Below are 19,752 nucleotides of genomic sequence, written 5' to 3'. Positions count from 1 at the left end.
CTTTCAATACATCACCTTTCAATACATCACCTTTCAATACATCACCTTTCAATACATCACCTTTCAATACATCACCTTTCAATACATCACCTTTCGAGGATAATTGCACTGACCATTTTCCTGAAATGTTTTATGAGATTGGAAAACGAATTACGCGTTTCTTTCTGGATTTTGAGGTGTGCTTGGGGTCATTGTCTTGCTGGATGATCATGTGGTCATGTGGAATAGAACTATCTGGCCACGCACACCAGGAGTAGTGGGTTTGGCATCGAAATGAGAATGCATAAGCAGAAAAGAACCCCATACCTGCTGTCAAATATGGGAGTGTATCTTTGATGTTACGGGGCTATTTTGCTTCCACTGGTCCTGGGGCCCTTGTTAAGATCAACGGCATCGTTAACTTTACCCAGTACCAGGACATTTTAGCCCGAAACTTGGTTGCCTCTAAATCTTGGCCGCAAGTGGGTCTTCCAGCAACACAAAATCACACATCAAAATCCACAAAGAAATGGTTAACTGACCGTGAAAGCAACATTTTGCGTTGGCCATCTCAGTCTCCAGACTTGCACCCCGTTGAAAACCTGTGGTTTGAACTGAAGAGGCCAGTCCATAAGAGCAGACAAAGGATATCAAGGAGCTGGAAAGATTCTGAATGTAGGACTGGTCTAAGATCTCTCCCAATGTGTTCTCCAGTCTCATTAAACAGTTTAGATAAAGGCTCTGTGTCGTTATCCTCTCAAGGTATTGAAAAGGTGCCAATCATTTTAATTTAATTTCGGACCAAAACTGTGTATGTTTCAGTTTTTTTGTTTTTTCCGATTGAACGCTTTCCTCTTGATAATAGTAACGACTTTCTTCTCTTAGATTGGCAATATAGCAATATAGAGGTGGTGGACTAAACTTTCTTTAGGATGGGACAATTGAGAGCTTTTACTTTTGTGGGACAGTTGTACTTCTAGCAGTCTTACAGCATATTTGTAACATTCTCTCTCTATATATCTCTCTCTATTCTTTATCTCTAACTCTCTCTCTCTCTCTGTTCTCTCTCTATTAACTCTCTCCCTCTCTCTCTCTCTCCCTCCCTCCCTCCCTCCATGTCTCACCACTCAGTCTCTTACACCAGTTAAATAATGGCTGGTGGCTATGGGAAGTTAATTTCAGATTGTTATATATTTTAATTAATTTCAGTTGTCTCTCTCCAGCTCACTATCCCTCCTTGGAGGACAGGAGGTTCACCGAGTCACTTTTGGGGGGGGGGGGGGGGCTGCGGACTCCCTGCCCCTGGGCTGAGGAGGCGAGTGTGTCTGAAGGAACGGCTGATAACTGAAGGGAGGAAGAAGTCTTTTGTCACAATCGTTAGCACTTCTTTTTTTATTCTCCTCCTTTTCCTTTTTTTCCCTCTCCATTTGAGCCATGTCTCAGAAATGGGTCGAGTGTCCCTGAAAGTTTCAACAGAACCCCTCCCCTGAGAGTCCAGCGCAGAGAGCCCTTTAGGGGGGTGTCACACAAACACACACTTACCTTACCCTTAGGCTGTTAAGAGCGTTGGGCCAGTAACCGATAGGTCGCTTGTTCGACTCCCCCTGCCGGGCAAGGTGGGGAAAATCTGCCGTTCTGCCCTTGAGCAAGGCAGTGACAGGGCGCCGATGATGTGGACGTCGATTAAGGCAGCCCCCCGACACCTCTCTGATTCAGAGGAGTTGGGTTAAATGCGGAAGACACATTTCAGGTATCCTCCTTTCCCTTACGTATTCTTACCTTTGATGATTTCCTATTATTTTGTATTGTTGGTGCATGGTGTATACCGGCTGTACTTATGGCTAATGAAACTTGAAACTTGCCAGTGTGCTCAGGAGCTGGCGTCTCTGGATTTAAGGGAAACACATTGTGATTCTCTTGTAACTCATCACTGGTTAGTAGCGACACTGTCTGAGGTGAAATATATAGTTTAATAAAACAGTTTATAAACTCATGAGCTTATAGTTTGGGACACTTGTGTACTGCCAGTTGACAGTGATAGTATTTATTTCAGTCACAACATGTTGCAGCTTTTTCTTGTGAAGGGAGCAGCACGATGTGTGAGTGGAGACGGACATGGCTGCAGCAGCATTGCCGCGTTGTGGATATTTAACACATTAGCTTTGGCAGAGTTGTGTGGTATGAAAACACACTGATTTCCTAAGTGGCAATCATATCAGCCTCGCCGTGAGAGAGGCAGCAGAGAGCAAACATCTGTGTGCGTGCGCGCTTGTGTGTGCGCCACTGGTAACAGACTTGCTCGTGTCTGTCTGTCTGTGTGTGTGTGTGTGAGGGTGACCCTCTTTCCCTCCCTGGGTTCAAGAGGCCCTGGGTTCTCCTACATGTCACTATTACCCTGAGTTATGACACCAGGGTACCTACCTCTCTCTCCCCTGCCTCCCTCCCTCCCTCCTCTCCCTTCATCCATCCATCCTGCTCTCCAGCCGGGAGTCAACCATCCGAAACGATGTTAAAACAGGGTCATCCCCCGCGTGCACTTAAAGGGTGTCAGTTTAACCTGCTCTGAAATACTTACGGCTATTATTGTATCTTATAAATCATTAAGAAAGTTTAATTATACGAAAATTTCGTGGAGGAAATGTGCAAGATGACACATGGGAAGGATAATTTAATGGGCCAGCAAGTCCCAGCACTGTGAGAGAAAATATTGAGGTTAGGTTTCTATTTTACTGCACTGCCGTAGGGTGGGGAGACACAGAGTTAGAGAGAGAGAGAGACAGTGAGGCCTCGTCAATATCCACAGCGTGTTAAAATAACTTCTCATTTCACTCTGTAGACCAGGAGGCTATTCTTACTCCCAGCCAGTCAATTTGGGAGCGATGAAGATGTTGTCATTGTACCTTGGCTCGGAATCACTTTTCTTAAGTAAGATATATCCTAATTAAAGTTAGACTTTAATTAGCTACACCCGGGCTGTAATTTCACTTTGTTAAAAAAAAAAAAGCCTCGTAATTAGAAATTCATGTTAGGAAGAATTCTGAAGCCTTTTAACACTCGTACCCGTATACGGGTTTAAAATGGCCGATTTTGGAACTGGACTGCACCTAAAGTGGAACTCAGTGGCCGTACAGTGTCATGCTATACATGACGTCAGAGCTCAGGGTCTCCGCTTTCACAGCTCTGTAGGGGTTTTTGACTGACAGCCGTCCTGAACTTGAGCACTGAACTTTCCCCCATCCCTCTCGCTAATTGGGTACATTTTTCAAACGTTTTGTTGTCTGAGTGAGGGAAATGCTGTGAATTTAAGACGACTCTGTGTATTTTGAAAGATGAGACGTCGAGGATTGCAATAGATACCGCTTTGATGTCGTATAAGCAAGCCAAACCCCCCCCCCCCCGGTGAGTGCAAATGTCCACTTCACATTTCAATATCATAAAACTCATGTCATGTTTATGATCCCCATGTTTGATGTACAGTTACCAGATGACATGGCGTCACACCCTGGGTTGTTCTGAACAGAATGAGCCTATGTTTGTTTATTGTGAAGGACATTTGCCGCGGAAACGCGCACCTAAAATGCACTCATGACTCCTTCCGATGCGCGCCAAAGTGATGATCTGTTTCTCTGAATTGCTCTTTGCACGCCCAACACTGTAAGATCACATTTTTTGAGCGTAGCTAGTCATGTTGGGAATAGAACACGCTTTCATATGACACCCACCTGACCCAGATTGCGATTTATAATGGTCAGTTCTGGGGGGGTTGAGGTAACAACAACATCTACAAGTGTACTTGCTTTAGTTTCTCGGTGGCATAGCTAGGAGAGCTCAAAATAGCACCTCATAGTTGAAGACTCTTCTTTGAGCCATAATAGTTTATTCAAATGACTTAGTCCTCTCACTCAAACCCTTATTTTTGTTTGTTTGTTGGTCTTATGTTGCACCTGTCCCACATTTTTCCAGGAATAGTTTGATCATGTTTCCGAATGTATCCAGAGTGATTTCAGATTTCGTTATCAACAAATGCGGTCGAGAAGTCGACTAAACGTCGAATGCACATCAGATCAGGTGTAATGTTTGGATTCCGTCTTGTCAGGTGAGCTGTTGTGTCCTCGATTTTGGATGAATAATTTCCCCATAATCTTCCAAACTGTTCCCTTTCAATTGCTACCACGCTTATGCTTTTCATACTTCTTCCGTAAGAAATGTTTCAATTTAGCCCTATCCATGTAGACCAATTCCCATGAGCGTTAGAGGGTTAATTGGTGTCCCTAAACACATACATAAATTGAAGAGTTAAGTTGATAATGTCATATATTACTAAGAAACTCTATAAAATGGGAACATAATGCTCTGCGTTACGTCGCTAGGCGTTTGTTTTTCGAACGTGGTTATTGTACAATAATAGATTCGCTTCATGACAGTGGAACATCTGCTAATTAATTCAAAAGTGAAGTTATTATCATACCAGTGCAGATGTTAATGGGACATTTAATTAAATGGGGGCTGATGAATAAGGAGACCTGGAAATACCTGAAAATGTCCTGTTTTGTTGTTGTTTGGGTTATAAGTAATACGTGAAACGTGCTTAGTCTCTTTAATCACAGGTCTGTCAATCCAACAGGAGTTTCTCTGGGTTTCAACTGAGTCAATTGAGTGTGTTTTATTAAGAACGTTGTGGAACTTTTACTTAATACATCAATATAGAGATGGAAGAGCAGCTACTAATAATATTTAGGAATTATAGAAGATGTATTTATTTAGCCAGATTTATACAGTGATGGAGAGAGATCGTGACGGCAGGAAGAAAGTGTGCATGTTAGACTCACATGTGCTCTCACTCTCACACACACACACACACACACACACACACACACACACACACACACCAACACACACACAGCTGCTCTCCTCAACCAAGGGTGTGTGTCATTAGGAGCAAAACAGCCATGACCAGGCTGCTCAGATTGTCTTTGCCACGTTTTCTCAGCGTGATTGCACTTTACCTGACACACACACACACACACACACCAAGCGAGTCTACACACAGGTACGCGAACACACTGAGAGCTACACCTGTCTCTTATACACATCTAGATGTGTATAAGAGACAGCACACACACCAAGCGAGTCTACACACAGGTACGCGAACACACTGAGAGCTACAAAGAGGCTTGTAAGCAAAAGATACCATTGTTTCCACTGATCAGGGGTTTCCTTGCACTAGCGCACCATTGTGTACGAACGAACACTCCCTGCCAATGAGCAGAACATAACCCTCCCTTTCCATCCTATCTACCCCTCTCCCTCCCTCCCTCATCTGTCCTCCCTTCCTTTTTCCCCTCTTGTTTTCCACGGGCACATGCGGGGCGATGTGCCCGCGACCGCTGCGTTTCCTGGCACGCTGCTCCTTATCCTCTGCCTTTTGTTTCCAAGAGGCGGTCGCCATTTTGGGGAACTGCTGTGTCAGTAAATATTTACTGGGCTTCCCTTTCCTGCCGGCCCCCGCTGACGTGTGTGTGGAGAGTCCCCCCCCCCCCCCCCGCCCGCTCCATATCCGGCACTGTCACTCACCAACGCCTGCGATACCCCCCTTGCCCCTGGACCCCGCTCCCCTCGCCCCCAGTCTCCACCAACCCTCCCCAACCCCTGCACGTGGCGGCCCATTCTGCCTGAGGAAATGGAGGAGGAAGTTATTGCAGCAGTCGGTCGGTCTGACGGTCGGTCACTCTCCTTTCCAGCTCTCCTAAATCACACCAACGCCAGGGTTCACTAAATGGAGGGCCAGGCGAGTAATGGCCCTAAATGCATGTGACCCTAGTGCTTTTTTGACCTTTGCACGGCTGCACGTACAGATGCACGCTCGCACACACACACACACACACACACACACACACACACACACTCACACTTGCTCCCCGTGGCCCTGTGGCCTCTTGTTGGAGAGGGCTTCCTTCCTGCCGTGAAGACAAAGGATGTCAGTGAGCTGAGAGGACCTGAGTGGACCTGGGGGCCCAGGGCCATCAAAGCAGGGGAAAGCCCTCAAGTTGTCTCTTCCTGTAGAGGGTGTCAGAGCCTGGGGCCATCTGCCTGTGTTTTCACAGCCAGGCCAGGGGTGACAACCAGGAGGCCCCAGGGCTGACCCGGGCCCCCCCCGACCCAGCCATAGGACCGCCATCACCCCCCCCCCACAAACACACACACTGACTTGGTTAGGGTCAGGCCAGTTCAGTGAGGTCAGCGCGGCTCTGGGCAGCTTTCTGTTTCACCTCACAGGCTGTCCGTAGAGGAAACCGACCAAAACGACCAGTTCCCAGCCAGTCCTCTAACTGTTCTAGCTGTCACCTCTACAGTGCTTCAGTGTTCTGTCCCGTCTAATCCAGACTGGGATTATCAAGTTGCCAGTGTTTGATTATGGCTCTAATGTCTCCAGCTCCCCCTCATTGATTTATGTAAAATCTGCCTGGGGTTGTCACAACACAAGTCAGGGTTTATGTTTGTTTGGCCAGCAGCGACTTCGCAAAAGCCTACAGGCTGTGGTCGTACATGTGTGTGTGTGTGTGTGTATAAATGTGTGTTTGTGTGATTGAATGAGTGTTTGCGTGTGCGTTTCTCTTTTGTAAGTGCGTGTGCTTGTGTGTTTGTGCAATCCTCTCCCTCACTGGCAGCAGTTGGACAGTTAATCAATCAAATATTTAAGCAGCACTCCAGCGTTTCGTGAGTAGTCCTAGATTATCCCCCACTGTTGGCAGCAGTTTGAGCGCATTAGGCCCTCGATCGGGTGGCAAACAACACGACCATCTCTCTCTCTCTCCTCTCTCTCTCTCTCCTCTGTCTCTCTCTCCTCTGTCTCGCTCGGCCCTCCAAGACTCCATCCGCTCTCCCTGGTAATTGTAGCCGCTCGCTAGCTTGATGATTTGGTTGTGAGGCGGCGCTCCCTTAAAAGGCCTCGTTTATTTCCCCTTCTCTCGATATCTCTCATATCCTTCCCCAGCCCTGTCTGCCCAGCCCCCCCCCCTGGGGAAGTCCATTGTGGATTACCATTCAGTTTTCACCCAATTATCCACTGGTTTTCTCTGCCTTTGACACATAATTATCAAAGCCCTAAATAATTGTCTTTATTATTGCCGGTGTTTAGATGGAGGCTGTAGCGCCGGTGCTAGCATCATAGAGAAGGAGAGGGTGGAATGGGAGAGTATTTATCTCGGCGAGAGATGGCTTCGCGTGCAGTTAAATGCAGCCTCGTCTGTTATTTCAACCCGACATCCAACGCCTCATCCTGATAAATAAACATGATTAATACGTTGTTTTTATTTCTCCCTTCTTCTTCTTCGTGTTTCTGTCCCGCTCAAGATCACGGGCGAAAATGCGATTTGGTGCTGCAAAAGTCCTGCAATTAGTTGGCTTTGTGATGGGAAGCAGCTTAAAACGCTTAACACTGTGTTTTACTGTAGAGGGCATGCGAGAGGTCAGGGAGTAGAGGAGAGAAGGAGGTTGGGGTGGATGGAGGAGTGGATTGTCAGAAACGGTCATGGAGATTGTCAGAAACTGGATTTAGTGGGCATCTGTTGGCCAAGTGGGTCAGAATTTGACCGTTTTTAAGGCCTTTTAGCCTCTTCGTCTGTATATAATATGACATTGCTGTGACGAAATCAAGTCAAGGGGAGTATTGGCTAGTATGTGAGGGAGAAGGCTTGCAGTTTTTCCAGTGGATAGGAGATGGGTGGGTTGTTGATGTGCTCTTGCCTTTTGACCCTGCTTGCCTTGTCTGTGTGTTTTGGGATGTAGTCATGGCCTTCGTCTTACACGGTCTGCAAATGTTGCCACTTCCTTTCTTAATACACGTTCCTTTCTTAAACAGCACAGCTGCAGTCTTTGTTAGCCGTCCACATCCACCTTCTGTGGATCCTCTCCTTCTCTCTCTCTTTACTCCCCCTTCCCCCATTCTCCTGTTCCTCACCCCGTCTGGTTGCATCCAGATGCTGTGGTGTGAATGGAAAGGGCACGAGTGAGATAGTGAATGTCTCAACATCTGTCTGTTGGTTTAGTGCAACAAGTATTTCCACATGTTTCTCGTACTGTCGGGGACTGATGAAAACAGCTGTCCTGAATCCTCTCCTCGCTGCATGGAAGCAGAGCTGGAAGTCTGCTCAAGGCATTTTCAAGTATTGTGGTGGCGGTATCATGTTATGGGTATGCTTGTCACCGGCAGGAACTGGGGAGTTTGTCAGGATCAAAAGAAATATGAAAGGAGCAGAGCCCAGATAGAAATCCTGCCTCAGTCTTCTGAATGCGTAACCCTGGGATACACACATTGTAATGCCAGAGACACACCAGAATTGCTTTCCAAGAGGTGTAGCGTGTTCCTGAATGGTTCAGCCTTAGTCCTCACTTAAATCTGCTTGAAAATCAGATATTGAAAATATTGCTGTCCATCAATAACCACGGTTACATCCACAGTTTTCATGCGAGGCAAGTCATACCGTATAGAAAAAATCACGACAGCTGTGGTGGAAACAGGAATTTTCTGTACAATTTTATAAATGGCGACGGATCATTTGTTTGTTCGACATGGTGGGATCTTTTCGTGTCAGTAAAATGAATTATGCGAGAAATGGCGGTGGAAATATTGATATCATATCAGAGTAAACTTAGAGTAATGCGTTTATATGGTGTGTGGTCCTCCCACTACGACTCCGGAAATCCATGCAGTGTATTAGGCTCTAGATTAAATAAGTGTTGATGAACTTCACAGGGTGGTGAAAGTGCAAGGTGATGAGTTTGATGCTCCTTTCCAATAAATATCGAGGGTCTTATTCTGGTGACATGATGATCGATGCTTGGCTGCCGTTATTCACAAATATTTATTCTCTTTCTTATCCATAACAATCTGATGTAGACTAGCCTACCTGCGATGGATCTGCGAGTTGTTGGCTAGAGAGCAGGTGCCAAGACCAGAGTGGGCATGTTTGCTATTTAAGGCAACAGTTCTGGTGGCAAAACTATCGGTCGAGTTGAAAATGCGATGGAAACACATTGAACTGTAGATACCCATAGACTTCCAGTCATTGCGCTAACGCTAGTTAGCGTTGGCTAGTTAGCGTTGGCTAGTTAGCGTTGGCTAGTTAGCGTTGGCTAGTTAGCGTTGGCTAGTTAGCATTGGCTAGTTAGCGTTGGCTAGTTAGCGTTGGCTAGTTAGCATTGGCTTGCGAATCTACCTCTAACTTCCTCCATGCTCGACACAGAGACATACATTTTTTTGTATCCACAAGTTCATCTGACTCTGGGGAAGTAGATAAAGGGATTCAGTGACAAAATCCCGAAGCATCCTTTTATGCGGAAAAAGTACATTTTGTGTTCACTACGTCATCAGGCACTGATTTTTTTTTTAAATCAGTTTGGTGGAAGCACACCACTGGTGGGATTTTAGAATATTTGTTTGAAAATCTGTCGCCAATTGGATGGAAACCTATCTATCTACACTGACAATCCAACACACACACATACACATGCATATTGACGCCGCACACACTCACAGTGACACACTCACACACATCACATACGCTGCTGCTACTCTGTATATTGTATATCCTGATTGTATAGTTAGTTTTACCCCTACCCACATGTTCAAACTGTATTACCTCAACTACCTCCTTCCCTGCACATTGACTTGGTACTGGTACTCCTTGTATATAGTCCTGTTATTGTTTTTATCGTGTTACTACACCTGTTGTATTAGGCGCCTGTGACCAATAGAATTGGATTTGATCTAGTGACTCGCTGCAGAATTTACTGAGCTTGAGCCGTTTTTGTCGAGTCTTATTCAAAATGTTTAACAACAGTAATGGCTGCCAAATGTACTTCCGCCCGGTGTTAACTCTGCGGTGTGTAGGCATACGCACTCAAGACATCTTCGTTTAAAAAAATTAATAATATTTCATTCATTTGATTTCCTTTCGTAATCTTTCTTTCACTTTGAAATGTGAAGTAGGGTTTTGTACATGGCTAAGAAAAAAATCAAATGTCATTTATTTGCGGATGTCATTTTTTGGCAGCTAAATGTGAAGACTGCGAGGGTGTGTAGTCTTCCACTAGGCACTGTAACTGCTTGCCTAGCTATGGGCCATAGGCTAGCCCAGCCAAGCATTGAACAGCTTCCTTGCTCACCGTTTAGGCTAGATAGACCCTAAGCCCTAACTCTATGTGTATGACATTAGTATGTTGCTAACCACACTCCTGCGGCTTGGTTAGCCCATAACCACCAGTCTAACTAACCACTTAGCCCCAGCATGTATAGCATAGGAGTTGTTTTCACCGTTTCTACTCTTGTTCTACTGTTTTGCTCTTGAAGTACCGTGTGAACATGAGAGAGTTGAAGAGTATGATAGATCTCCTCCCTGTCTGGCCAGAGTGTCTCCCCCCCCCCCCTCTCTCTTCTCTCTCTCCTTCCTCCTCTCTCCTCTCTCTCTCTCTCTTCTCTCTCCTCTCTCTCTCTCTCTTCTCTCTCTCCTTCTCTTCCTCTCTCTCTCTCTCTCTCTCTCTCTTCTCTCTCTCTCTTCTCTCTCTCTTCTCTCTCTCTTCTCTCTCTCTTCTCTCTCCTCTCTCCCTCTCTCTCTTCCCTCTCTCTTCTCCTCTCTCTTCCCTCTCCTCTCTCTCTTCTCTTCTCTCTTCTCTCTCTTTCTCTCTTTCTCTTCTCTCTCTCTCTCCCTCTCTCTCTTCCCTCTCTCTTCCCTCTCTCTTCCCTCTCCCTTCTCTTTCTCTCTCTCTTCTCTCTCTTCTCTCTTCTCTTCTCTCTTCTCTCTCTCTTTCTTCTCTTCCTTCTCTCTCCCTCTCTTCTCTTCTCTCTTCTCTCCCCTCTCTCTGTTCTCTCTTCTCTCCTCCTCTCTCTTCTCTCTCTCTCTTTCTCTCTCTCTTCTCTCTCTTTCTCTCTCTCTCTCTCTCTCTCTCTCTCTCTCTCCTCTTCTCTTTCTCTCTCTTCTCTCTCTCTTCTCTCTCTCTTCTCTCTCTCTCTCTCCTCTCTCTTCTCTCTCTCTCCTCTCTCTTCTCTCTCTCTGGTAATGAGTAGGCATCAGACAACCTCTGGTTCTCTCTCACACATAAGGAGGTGATAGACAGTATTATTGGGCTGTTGTTAAGCTGACTATGGTGTGTCTTCTAGCCACTTCTCTCAGCTAAGAACGGCGCCTAAATGCACAGGTTGGGTGTTGATTTAGATGCAGTGGGATTTAGTGGCCCAATAATAGCGTGATGTAATGCTTCTGTTGTGGGACCCATAGCATATGAATGCCATTCATATCATTGTAGATATGCTACTTAGAGTCGCAAAGGGCTATCAGTTCTCACCGTCTCACGTCAGAATTTGACGTTCATCCATGCTTCTCAAACGTCAAATGTATAAGTTGTTCCAAACGTCAAATTTCAAAGTGTTTAAGGCCTTAACTCCAAATGGTTAAGTTAAGGGTGAAGGTTTGGGATAGGCTTAAAACTAAAATATCCAAAAACAACTTTCTATCGCTGGATTCGAACTTGCGCTGTTACCTTCAAGTAGGGAACCTAACAGCGTTCACTGTTGCACCTAGTGGCCGGTTTCCACGGATACTGACTTGTGTCACGGGTGACCTGGCTGGCAAAGGGAGGGTTTTACTTGAAATGTCCTTTTAATTTTTTTTTTTTTACACATTTGTATTTATTTTGCTATGTCAATAAATCATTGTTTTAAATATTTTGGCACCAAACTGGTGGCAGTTGTGAAAAAAGTAAATAGTTGGAAGAGTTCATTGAAAGTAATGCCTTTGTTGATTAGATTATTTTTTTCATTCAATTTGGCAATTTTCTCTTGAACCATACGGTCCATCTACTAGAAACTCATGGACAAAATAGACACAGATATAAAAAAAATAACTTTTTAAAAGTTACAAAATGACAGAAGCTTCTGGTTCGCAACCCCTTCCACACTTTATTTGAATATGTCTGCTTCAAGAGTTGAAGAAATATGAGCACGAATACAGAGACGTATGCTCTCTCTCTCTCTCTCTCTCTCTCTCTCTCTCTCTCTCTCTCTCTCTCTCTCTCTCTCTCTCTCTCTCTGGAAAAGTGTAGAAACACAGGCAGCTCTGTGGCGCCCGGTGTTTTGACTGTGTTGGTCAAGTCACGTGCTTCGTGTTTTCCATGGGCACTGCACTGTCTCCAGTCTCCTGGCCTCTTGGAGAACCCTATACTCAGGGATTAGCCCTTTTGGCTAGCACTAGAACAAACGGCCCTTGACTGACACCTCCAGTTTTAAAAGGTTGACTTTGCTGCTCCGCCTTGTTCTGCCAGAGGAAAGATTTGCAAGCTTTTTGTGTGCGCGCGCGTGTGTGTGTGAACTAGCTTTAAATGTGAGAATGTGTATCTGCAAGTGCATGCTCCTGTGTGTGTGTGTGTGTAAACGTGCGTCTACCGTGTGTGTGTGTAAAGCCTCCCCGTCTCCGTCTTGGTGAAGATGCTCCTGAAGAAGGCTTATCAGCAAGATTATATATTTCTTCTTAATAGAGTCCATTTATCTCTCTACACTCTCACTTTAATTCAACTGGCCTACCAGGATTTATTCAAATACAGCCCACAGTCACTTTGACGTACAGCCAGCCGCAGCTGGACTAAATACACCTGGTTAAAGTGATTGTTAACCTATTGTTACCAGCCCCGTTCTCTATTCTTCCCGGGTTGATCTTAAGGGAACCTGTTGAAGGCGGTTGCGTACAGCTACTACTACTCCGGTGGGTGGAGGGGCTATTGTAGTGTGCCGTGGTATATAACGAGTCCTCTGTGAGACATTTTCCTTCCGAAGCTGACATTCAGGAGGGAATAGGTCGGCGATTGCGGAAGACTGTGATATTAGAATGGGACAGATTTCATTTTTTTGGGGGGGGGGAACGACGACAATCCTTTCCACATGTACGTGACAAGGACACAGATGTCTGCACTGTTCTGCTCTGCTCGTGTCACATCCCACACTGTAACACACAGCGTGGCCTGGTCTTACAAGGGAGTATGGTGGCTGCACTCTGAATTGTGGATACGACCCCACGTCTGTGTACTGGTACCACCTACACTCACTTCTGAGCAGGTCTCTAATAATGAATATGGCCTGTGTTCCACTACTAGGACCGCAATCTCTGTTAGTAAAATCACGCGTAATTTGGTCAGCAAATGCAAAGTCTCCATCCTCACAAAACTAAACTCAGCCAGAGAGTCTTTGGTACTGTTACGCTACTGTTCCAACACTGCCGGGTACATCGACAGGGTGAGCAGCACGAAGGTGCTTGAAGCTCGCTTCTCTGAAGTGTTAATCTCTCTCCATCTCTCTCTCTCCTTCTCTCATTATCTCTCTCTCTCATTCTCTCATTATCTCTCTCTCTCATTCTCTCATTCTCTCTCTCTCTCTCTCTCATTCTCTCATCTCTCTCTCTCTCTCTCCTTCTCATTATCTCTCTCTCTCTCATTATCTCTCTCTCCTTCTCTCATTATCTCTCTCTCATTCTCTCATTATCTCTCTCTCTCTCTCCTTCTCTCATTATCTCTCTCTCTCTCCTTCTCTCATCTCTCTCTCTCTCTCTCTCATCTCTCTCTCTCCTTCTCTCATTATCTCTCTCTCTCTCTCGTTCTCCCTGTCTCTATCTATCTATCTATCTATCTATCTATCTATCTATCTATCTATCTATCTATCTATCTATCTATATCAGATGATTCAGAGAGAGGCTCAGGTGAAGAACAGGGTGTGTGCCGTGGCCATGACCGACTCAATCCACAACATCTGGCACCAGGACGCCAACAAGAGCATCCAGGAGTGGCTGCAGCAGGTGAGATGACACACACACACCAATGGGAAATCTACTTAATGCGCCCTCACTTTCAGTGGCTGGACCACAGTGAAAACAAGAGGCAATGTGTATCCTCACTCCTTCCATTATTCTTAGATTCCCTATCTCCTACAACCAAATACATAATAATGATTTGCTAGGAGAGAGCAGACCAGAGCACAGACTACTGTCACATGTCCAGCTACAAGCCAGTTGTTCTGCGGTTTTTCCTCAACCCTCCAACCCTCACCCTCCTTGTCTTCCTTTTCTGTTGCTGACGGATGTCAATGAATAAGCCAGACAATTGTCCTTCTCCAGTGTGTCTGTGTTTGCGTGGGTCGCTTCATTTTAGCTCTCGCCCTTTCTGGTGTGACCTCTGCCATAGACAGCACCTGGGCTCACTCAGTATGCACATACAGATGAGAGACACAGCCAGCGTCAGAACTACAGGGGAGCCGAAGATGCAAATGTCACACCCCCGCGCACGCACGTGCGCACCCACACACACAGACACACAGACACATACACACCCCGACCATCACGCCAGTTCATCGCATATGTTACCTTTTACTGAATTTTTCTCTTCTTAATATTCTGTCCGTCTTCCTGTCTTTTTTTTCTCTCTCTGTGTGTGTGTGTGTGTGTGTGTGTGTGTGTGTGTGTGTGTGTGTGTGTTTTGGTGCGTACGCGTCCCTTAGTTGAGCGTTGGTCGGAAGTTTCGGGCTTCAAGGTTGAGTTGGCCTTCTTGCTAGATTTCCTCTTTCTGATTAATTTTGGAGGAATGGCAGAGACGGCGCATAATTGAACCGTTAAATGGTTTCTATCTGTGATGATTACCCAGAACAACAAACATCTCTCATAAGTTTCCAGCTCTAGCCCCCATGTAGGAGAGAGAGGAGAGAATTCACTCTCTTTTCGTTAACCCTTGCCGCTCCTTCCAGGACTCGTAGACACACTCTGACACGTGGGCCTGCTTAGACAAAGGGCTTCCGCTTAGAAGGGCAGGTGGACTAGCGTGTAACTACTGAGTCCGTTGGGCTTGCAGGCTGAGACGCGCGCACACAGGGCCGCTCTCTGACAGACAGCATGGTGCCCGAGTGGTGTCTGGGAAGCTGCTGGTTTAACAACAACGGTCAGTGCGGGTTTTGAATCAGTCCTAAGTGTAATCGCTCCTAGTAATTAAAGTAGAGGCTGTGGCCCTTCCATCTACAGTAGTCAGTCACTCAGAGCCAGGCCACAGTCTCTTTGTGTTTCTGTTGGAAGTGACACTCCTCTGTGTTTTTCCCTCTCTCTCCTGGTGTTGGCCTCGGCATGATCGCACACACACACACACACACCCTGCAGGGCCTCTGTGGTGGCTATACCTCAATCAGTTGACCTTACAATACAGCGAGATCCCAAACATATCTATATCTCTCTCTCTCACGGGCGCGCGCACACACACACACACACACACACACACACACACACACACACACACACACACACACACGTCCTCTATATTTATATCTAGAACATTATTCAGGTTCAGTGGCAGCTCCCCCCGGTGTAGCGCCGCCTGGGCTGCCCTCCCAGCACTTGTGTGCGTGCGTGCGTGTTAGAGCAGCACCCCTGGCGGTGTGGCGCTCCGCTCCTGTCGGACAGTGGTAATTCCCCCCCCCCCCTGGGGGTCATGGGGTTAGGGCTGAGGGGAGGGGAGAGAGGAGCAGAGAGAGGGATTTAGAGATCAGCGCGCGCTGGGACAGGCGATATAGAGCTAATGGGTCAGGCGGCGGGCAGATGACGTCACACAGCAGGGAGAGGTATAGAGCGAGCACTCGATAGAAGCCTTCAATTATGGTGTGCCCACAGAGGCGGAGAGAAAATGGGGGGAGGGAGGGGAAAGAGAGAAAAACAAGAGGACATCTAGGAAGGACAGGTGGGGAGGGACATGAGGAACGGAGGGAATGCAGGTAGAGGGAGGGAGACGTAGCGCCGGACAGAGAGAGATGAGGAGCAGAGAGAACAGGACAGTGAGAGAGCGAGAGAGAGAGAGGTGGATGGTGTGCAGCTGGCAGCCTGTCACAGCCCAAGGTGTCTTCTGTCACGGTGGTGGCCACGTACGTACGCACAGCACAGCACAGCCATGAATAAACTGTCATAATTCACTGAGATTACAAACACAGTGGTGGGAGCTGGCCCACAGGGAGGGCGGAAGGGAAAGAGAGAAAGAGAGGGTCACAGGCACTAAAGTGATGTCAGAGTAGGGACGGGGGGGCTGAGAGGTTTTGAAGTGTCGGTCTGCGTGACGGGCTACGGAGTTGGGAGCGGAAGGTGGTAGAATGGGCAACAACGCGCCGGCATGTCGATCCAGGATCCGTTGTGTGTGTTCTGTGCATGCGTTAAGGTGGGCAGGGAACCTACGGGCTTCGTATTGTCAGCTCTTCCACCAGCCGTATTGTCGGCTACTGGTCTTAGCACTGTTAGCCATGTCTTAGATGCTGGAGCAGCAGCATTAGGTAGACACACACACACACACACAGCAGCAACACGTGTTTGTGCTGGTAAAGTGGCCTCGTCAGTAAGCGAGATGGGAGGCAGGTTTTACTGCAGGCTGTGGCCCAGAGCAGGTGGCTTATTATAGGCTTGATAGGGAGGCTGAGGAGTGTCGCACAGGTAGGATCTGTTTTCGCCGTGACACCTGTCTGCCGTTTACACTCTCAAAGCATTATAGCGCACCATTACGAGCGCTGTTAGCATCCCGCTAAGCCCCAGCCGCCACCGGCTTCCGCCGCACGGCCCCGAAGGGATTGTGGGACTCTGGGACTCGGGATCCAGATGTTTCGGATGAATAATGAAGATGGGACTGAATGAGTTCATTTGTAAAACGCTGCAGCGTGCGTGCGTGCGTGTGTGCGTGCGTGCAAGCTTCTTCCCGGCTCCGTTCCTTTTTAAAATGCAAACACACAGAGTACAGCCACACACAGAGAGAGAGAGAGAGAGAGAGTCGAGCACATTTCTCTCACACATTAACTTACAGGATGTAAATCAGCGTTGTTGTATCCCTGTGTGGTTCCATCTGCCACTGACTGTGTTACATGCTGCTTGCTCTGTATGTTGACTCTGGCGTGTATCGTCTTTCATTTGACACGTATTCCCCCTTTCAAACCCTACCTGGAGCGGGGCACAAACATACACCCGGGCGCACGCACACACACGCACAACCAGGGTGACCTGTTTATGTTCGCGGCGTCTCACTCAGTTCAGCAGTGCCATTGATCGGCGCCGCGGCTTGAAGCGGTGAGAATAACCATGTCTGAGAGAGATTCTGATGTGCCTTCCTTTTTTGTCAACTTCCATCCTCTAATCCCGTGCAGCGGGGTTAGCCTTTCTCTGACAGTTGCTCTCGCCGCTCCCTCGACGCTGGGGTTTGCCTCGGCAAACCTATTGAAACGCCGGCCCCTGTTCCTCCATTGGCGGGGAGCGGGAGGGCTGTCTTTGAAATGGCTCCCCTCGCTCGTAGCACAGCTGACGGCTTCTTCCTCCAGACGGAATGAATTAGGGAGATACAATGAGACACTTGATGTACGAGTCAAGGAGCCCTGCCTGCCTGCCTGCCTGCCTGCCTGCCTGCCTGCCTGCCTGCCTGCCTGCACTCCCTCCAAAGAGCACAACTAGGGCAAAGCTCGGCATCTAAAAATACAACAATGCACGCCTGTTTTCCAAGATGGCACACACACACACACACAGCCCTTCTATCTTCCCCATACTGCTCACTCCTAACACACTCGATTGGCAGGATGAAGGGGAAGCGAGGGGAAGGAGAAGCACTCCAACGCAGTGACATGGAGGATTCGCTAACATTCCCTTGTTTAGTTGTGTTTGTTTGATCGGTTGGAACGCGGATGTGTGCTGACACTTATAGCTACAACCCTGTCAATATATCCCTTTCTCTCCATACTTCCTCATCAGGTCCATTTGTGTATTTGTTAATAATTCGCCCGCAGCCATGAATAAGGTGGATTGATTCGGGACTTCTTGTGCGTTACGGAAGTTGCTCGAACTGACAGCTCCCTCCCATTTGAATTTACATTGAGTTGTTCAAAATAACTCCCTCACACATGATTTTACCTCCGTACCTCACATCACCACAAATGAGATAATCTTGTGTTGCGTGTGCGCGCGTGCGTGCGAATCCTCTCCTGAAGTCGCTGAAGTTGTTGTCCTAGAGAAAAAGGCGGAAATAGAGTGTTGTAGGCTGCAGCAGATGCGTACCGTAGTATATCAATCTGAAAGGGGTCTGCCCCGGATGTGTCCACGACAACAGAGAGAGAGAGCGAAGGGCCGACCGAGTGGGGTGGCCTCTTCTCCACATTTGTCTCAATCTTGCAGAAGTACGCGCGCACACACAGCCTCATACTCTTTCTCTCTCTTACACCCACGGGACTGTCCAGATGACGCAGGTGGGTGACCCCTGGGTGGGGGGGGGGGGGGGGCTTGTGACAGGCCAGCGGAGGTGTGATGTGACCCGGGGTTCTATCATGTCTCCAGACAGGGTGGGGGTGTGTGGGGGTGCTGGCCGCCCTGATTGGCCCCAGCCAGACCCTCTCTGTCAGGCAGAAGCAGGGCCTTGGGAGGGGGGGGGGGGGGGGCGCTGGGGTGGGGTGAGGGGGGTAGGGGTGGCCTTAGACGGGGTTCAAGGATGGGGTGGGGGCGAGCTGCAGAGCTCTGTAGGAGAGACTCCCCCCACCCCCAACAAACACACACCCCCTCACACATAGCACTGTAACGGCTGTCAGGAGGGGCGAAGGTAAACAAGTGTAGATAAGCAGTGATTCAGAAAGAGGCCAGCTGCACACAGCCTAATCTCTTTTACATTTCTGTTTCTTCTGTTTTAACTTTTATCTTATCTCTGGAACGTCTTCTCCATGCATTCCTCCTCTTCATTCCCCCCTCTCTGCCTCCCTCCTCCAAGCCCACGACAGCATCCCATCAAACCCTACATACCACACTGCACCGTCAACAGACCGGACAAAAGCCACACACGGATTCATCAAACACACATGCACGCACCACACACACACACACACTTCTTTTGAAGTGGTATGTCAAGCACATTGTGGTGTAGGCTTGATATGTACTGTACTGTAAAAAGCAGCATTTCACCTGAGGAAAGGTCAAGACAGGGTAAGACCCTAAGTGTAAGACTGTGGACTGGCGGCTGAGGGGAGGGGGGGTTGCGGGTGGGCTTGAGGGGTTATGGGTCACCAGGCTGCGTAGACACCCCCCTGGTGCGCCTGGTGTGCCGCGTAACCCCCCCCCCCCCCCCTCGTCACCACAAACAATATCAGATCTGTCTGAGCAATGTGTTACAGGGCGTTTAATTGCTTGTTCCTGTCTCCCCCCCTCCCCCACAGCATTGCCGCAACTGGGTGTCGAGCCCCGAGCCCCTGGACACACCGGTGGAGCCCATGCTATCAGACTGTCCACGCGTCTCTGCAGGTAGCGTGTGTGACTGTGGATTCAACACTCCTTACACCTTTCATCTCTCTCTCTCTCTCTCTCTCATTTTCTCTCTCTCGCTTTAATCTTTTCATGTGGTGTTTTGCTCCATTTCTCTCTGGCCTCTCTGTGGATGGTTTGTAGCGATGATGTCACAGCCAGAGAATTTGCCCTTAATTCGGGATTAGGCCTGTAATCCGTAATCCCGAACATGATGATAAAGATGGACCATGCTGATGGGGCCTCAACCACTGCCCTTACTTTAAATGGAACATTTGAGTGAGTGAGTGAGTGAGTGTGTCTGTGGGCACGTCTGTGGGCATTTATGTCACTCGACGACTACCCTAACGGTCATGTGGGCTTATTGTGACTACCCTCTCCTCACTTGTCTGATGGCGTCATGATCAATGTATAGGTCGACATACATGTTTTTCCATGGAGCCATGCCTCCCGC

The 19,752-nt window shown here is 47.8% G+C and overlaps 1 protein-coding gene across 9 annotated transcripts in view; it reads left to right on the top strand.

The window, feature by feature from the left end:
- arb2a (ARB2 cotranscriptional regulator A) overlaps window positions 1–19,752 on the top strand; it is a 197,394-nt gene that overhangs the window by 113,062 nt on the left and 64,580 nt on the right. For all 9 annotated transcript variants that reach the window (XM_023978239.2, XM_023978245.2, XM_023978237.2 and 6 more), the window contains 2 exons: window positions 13,701–13,817; window positions 19,214–19,298. In XM_023978239.2, coding sequence (XP_023834007.1) covers window positions 13,701–13,817; window positions 19,214–19,298 — 202 coding nt within the window. The remainder of the gene's footprint in view (window positions 1–13,700; window positions 13,818–19,213; window positions 19,299–19,752) is intronic.

The sequence above is a fragment of the Salvelinus sp. IW2-2015 genome, linkage group LG33 (assembly GCF_002910315.2).
Source record: "Salvelinus sp. IW2-2015 linkage group LG33, ASM291031v2, whole genome shotgun sequence".
Lineage (NCBI taxonomy): Eukaryota > Metazoa > Chordata > Actinopteri > Salmoniformes > Salmonidae > Salvelinus > Salvelinus sp. IW2-2015.
This window is presented reverse-complemented; position numbering and strand designations above follow the sequence as displayed.